Here is a 4,472-nt window from a genome sequence, read left to right on the forward strand (position 1 = left end):
GAATCTGGGGCATGCCCACGCGCGTCAGACCTTTTTGTTGGATCTCCATCGAACGGCAGCCGGGGGGTGGAGCAGTTCAGAGGTCAGAGCGATGGATTGTGCGAAGAACCTTCCCCTGAGGGCATAAAGGCCCCCTGTCCGCGTGTCCATTGCCCGATCGACGACTGAACCATCGTCTCTTCTTTTCCCAATCATGGCGCCAATCTCCTGCCGGGACCTCTCCCCGCAGCTCTCCCCCACTCCCCACCGCGGCACCGCCGCCATCACCCGCACACGAATCTCTTTCCGGTGCGCGCCAACCCCGTGCCGACCACTGACCACCACCACCAAAAGGTCATCCCAGCTCCCCTCCGCAGCCACGAGGGACGATGCCGTCGCCTCCCTGGTCGGCCGGCCAGAGCATGACGCCGTCGAGGAAGCAGAGGAAGAACTGTACCTCCCGGAAGATGCGCCGGCCGGCCGTGGCCGTGGTGCAGAGAAGCAGCAAGACGAGCTGGCCGCGCGGTGGCGCGAGATCCACGGCTGCGACGACTGGGCGGGGCTCCTGGACCCGATGGACCCGCAGCTGCGCTCGGAGCTCATCCGCTACGGCGAGCTGGCGCAGGCCTGCTACGACGCCTTCGACTACGACCTGGCCTCCCGGTACTGCGGCAGCTGCAAGTACCCTCGCCGCGCCTTCTTCGACCGCCTCGGCATGCCCGATGCGGCCCGTGGCTACGCCGTGTCCCGCTACCTCTACGCCACGTCCAACTTCCGGTTCCCCAACTTCTTCCCCTCGCAGCAGTCCCGCGCCGACGCCAAGGTGTGGAGCCAGCGGGCCAACTGGATCGGCTACGTGGCCGTGTCCACCGACGAGGAGTCGGCGCGCCTGGGCCGGCGGGACGTGGCCATCGCGTGGCGTGGCACCATCACGCGCCTCGAGTGGGTGTCGGACCTCATGGACTTCCTCCGGCCCGTGGCCGACGAGGGCATCCCGTGCCCGGACCCGGAGGTCAAGGTCGAGTCCGGCTTCGTGGACCTCTACACCGACAAGGACCCGTCATGCCGCTTCTGCAAGTATTCCGCCCGGGAGCAGGTGCTCCTGGAGGTCCGCAAGCTCGTGACCCACTACACGGCGCTCGGGGAGGACGTGAGCATCACGGTCACCGGCCACAGCCTGGGAAGCTCCCTGGCCGTGCTCAGCGCCTACGACATCGCCGAGACCGGCGCCAACCTCGGCGCCGATGGGAAGACGAAGGCGGCGGTGTGCGTGTTCTCCTTCTCGGGGCCGAGGGTGGGCAACGGGCGGTTCAAGGAGCGGTTCGAGGGGGAGCTCGGGGTGAAGGCGCTGCGGGTGGTGAACGTGCACGACAACGTGCCCAGGATGCCCGGGATTTTCCTCAACGAAGGGGTGCCGGAGATGGTGCGGCGGGTGGCGGAAGGGCTGCGGATGCCCTGGTGCTACAGCCACGTCGGCGTGGAGCTGGCGCTGGATCACAAGCGGTCGCCGTTCCTCAAGGATACCCTCGACCCAGGCTGCTCCCACAACCTCGAGGCGCACCTGCACCTCCTGGACGGGTACGTTCGAATTCTACTCTAGTGCTAGCTACTTTCTGCTTAATAATTGCTGCGTCTGCTGTCTGCATCGACCACGCATTTACAAATCGATGGCCCCCTGTCACATCGGCACCACCAACCAATGACGACTTGCTTCTCTTAAATGGTGACGTGGCTCTAGTAGTGTATACTACGTGGATTAGAACAGTAAAGTCGTGCTCAGTCATTACGTGCGCTGCAACTAAATAAACTCGATCAGTAATTATAAGGAGTACTAATTCCTTGCTTAAGGTCGCTAAATATCTCGATCAGAGGACCATCGCTTTTTAGACCACATGGTGAATAGCGGGTGCGTGTATCACGTTAGGTGGTTTCTGGTTGGTCAGTATGCGCAATTACGGTGTGTGGTATGCATGCAAAGGAATCCAATTAAGGCCGTCAAATCGTATGTAATTGGAATTGATAGTGAGGGATTAGTTAGTTAATGACCCTATTTTGATGGGTCAAAGAAGTGTATAGTAGTAAGCACGTGCTTGCATTGCTTTACGCATGTGCACTTCTTTTTTTTGTCGAGATCGATGCATGATTACGTTTGGACCGGGACAGACGTGTGCCAGGATGTTATTCCAGCCACATCTATGTGAACAGATCAGATCAGATCAGATCATCCATGCAAATCAAGCCAAGCCGTAGATAAGCAATGATATGATCGATCTTAATTAATTAGTTGGCTCATATCCGCCGAGACGTCAATAGGCCATGCTAATTGACTTGCAAAGATCTTTTGGTTAACACGTTCCAGCGAATGCAAACATCCTCATGCCTGTACTCGCCGGCAGATCGAAGATAAAATAGCGAGTATAGGATCAGTATGAGCGGGTCGTACGTCCAAACTACTGGCAGCTTACAAGTTACGACGCAAGTGATTAAACTAACACAAGACGACAAAACTATCTGCATTTTTAAAGGGATGACAGATGATAGATGCGTGGGGTTTATCAATAAGGACCAACCAATATGCGTGAGCCTAGTTTGATGCGTCACATGCCTATTTGAAATACTGATCCGTCGCCCGTCAAAGTGTCATCGATCGGCCTCATGGCTGCATTAAAGAAACTCGTACTACTTGCTGATCTCGTGGATCAATACGACAGCATACTGGAGCACATATTGTTAAACCAAGCCAGTGTGTCAGGCTGTCAGGATCAGACAACCTAGCTAGCCAAAGGTGCCAGACTGAGACGTGCCAGAAACCAATACAATTAAGCTGTACATGTCAGAAGGACCATAACCCAGTTAACACGCACACTTGACATGAATTGCACCGAACGGAGCCACCAAACATATCAAATGCGATGAGGTCAGAGTGCAGAGGCCCAGTTTAATTCGCCAGCTGGTAGGTACTGCATCAGGGATCGAGCACGTACTCCCTACGCTTCGTCCTCGACCCAAGGGCTCGATGATTCTTTGTTTTCGAGTTTTAGCCTCTGTTTGATTTCAGATTTTTCAGACCTACTGATGTGTCGATCGGAATCTATCTGCGCAGGTACCATGGCAGCGGGGAGCGGTTCGTGCTGGCGAGCGGGCGAGACCCGGCGCTGGTGAACAAGGCGTCCGACTTCCTCAAGGACCACCACTGCGTGCCCCCGTTCTGGCGCCAGGACGAGAACAAGGGCATGGTCCGCGCCCTCGACGGCCGCTGGATCCAGCCCGACCGCCGGGGCCACCTCGACGACGACCACCATCACGACGGCCACCACCACGATGACCACCTCCGCCTCTTCCGGCGGCCGTAGATCCGTCCGAGGGCGATCGAGCAATTAATCATCTGTACTATTCTGTAATGTGTCTGTCAAATGAGCTTAAATTACCCTGATGCACGTATCCGGCGGTGATGTTTGAAGCGCAGGGTGATCTACTGATCTGTTTTGTCGAGCGTAGTGTGGACTTTAAGTGTGTGGACGTGCACGTGTGGCAACACCAACATGTGTGTACAGGGAAATGGAACGGAGGACCGGCCGGTGAACATATGTGTCCCTTTCATCACAAAACGAAAGTGCTACTATGTTGGTACGTTACCGCCGTGCAACGGGTAATTTGAATGCTGTTTTGTATCAGTGTGGTTTCCAACCGAGATGAAATTTGCTACGGGCATTATGTTGGTTTTTTTTTTCGAAAAGGGGAAACGATCTTCGGTCTCCGCATTGATCAAAAGTCGATACAAAGATAAACCAACGGAATAGCTCAAACAAGACGAATTATGCATCTAGGTATCTAGTACACCGCCAGCCAGCCCGGTTGAAGATATCATGAGCGACCATCTCCAGTCGGTTGCATCCAGTAAACAAAGGCTCCCGCAGATGCGCAGGAAGTAAGAAACCCACGGTCGGATCTAATGGAGATTGGCAGGGCCCTTATATGTGCCGGAATCAATTGTTACAAAGTGGATCCTCATTCCTCAATCGCGGCAACATTTAGAAGGAGGAATGAGGGGATTACAAGGGTGGTGGTGGTTGCCGTGAGAAGGAAGGGGGCTGGTAAGGGTATGTACATTAGTTTAGACAGTTAGTGTCTATAATACCAGTCTGTCGTACCAATGGCCCACGGGGTCCCACTGATACGGGACACGTGAGTCGCTAGTGACAAAGCCCCGACGGGTTGGCCTCCCGAGAACGATAGGCCCGGGAAGCCCACCCCGAGGAGACGGTCGTTGGTGAAGACAAAGCCAAGGGCCGGGACAGGAAAAGCGCCCGCTTCGGTGGGTAGCCGGAAAGTCTGGTCCCCTGAAGTGGAAGGAACGCTGCCCCGGCAACTGGCCGGGTGCGCTAGCCGGGAAGGGGCTCCCTAGCAACCCGCACTCGGGCATGTAGGCGGGGCCCGCAGAACAGTGAGGATAGGACGAGACAGCGGACGCAGTGCATTTAATGCACCGACAG

The 4,472-nt window shown here is 56.0% G+C and overlaps 1 protein-coding gene across 1 annotated transcript; it reads left to right on the forward strand.

The window, feature by feature from the left end:
* On the forward strand, positions 1-3,684 carry LOC100838464 (phospholipase A1-Igamma1, chloroplastic). The gene is made up of 2 exons (XM_003566247.4): positions 1-1,557; positions 3,083-3,684. The coding sequence occupies exons 1-2, from the start codon at positions 194-196 to the stop codon at positions 3,330-3,332; spliced, it is 1,614 nt and encodes a 537-aa protein (XP_003566295.1). The 5' UTR covers positions 1-193; the 3' UTR covers positions 3,333-3,684.
* Positions 3,685-4,472: the final 788 nt, after the last annotated feature.

This window comes from Brachypodium distachyon, chromosome 2, assembly GCF_000005505.3.
Source record: "Brachypodium distachyon strain Bd21 chromosome 2, Brachypodium_distachyon_v3.0, whole genome shotgun sequence".
Classification (NCBI taxonomy): domain Eukaryota; kingdom Viridiplantae; phylum Streptophyta; class Magnoliopsida; order Poales; family Poaceae; genus Brachypodium; species Brachypodium distachyon.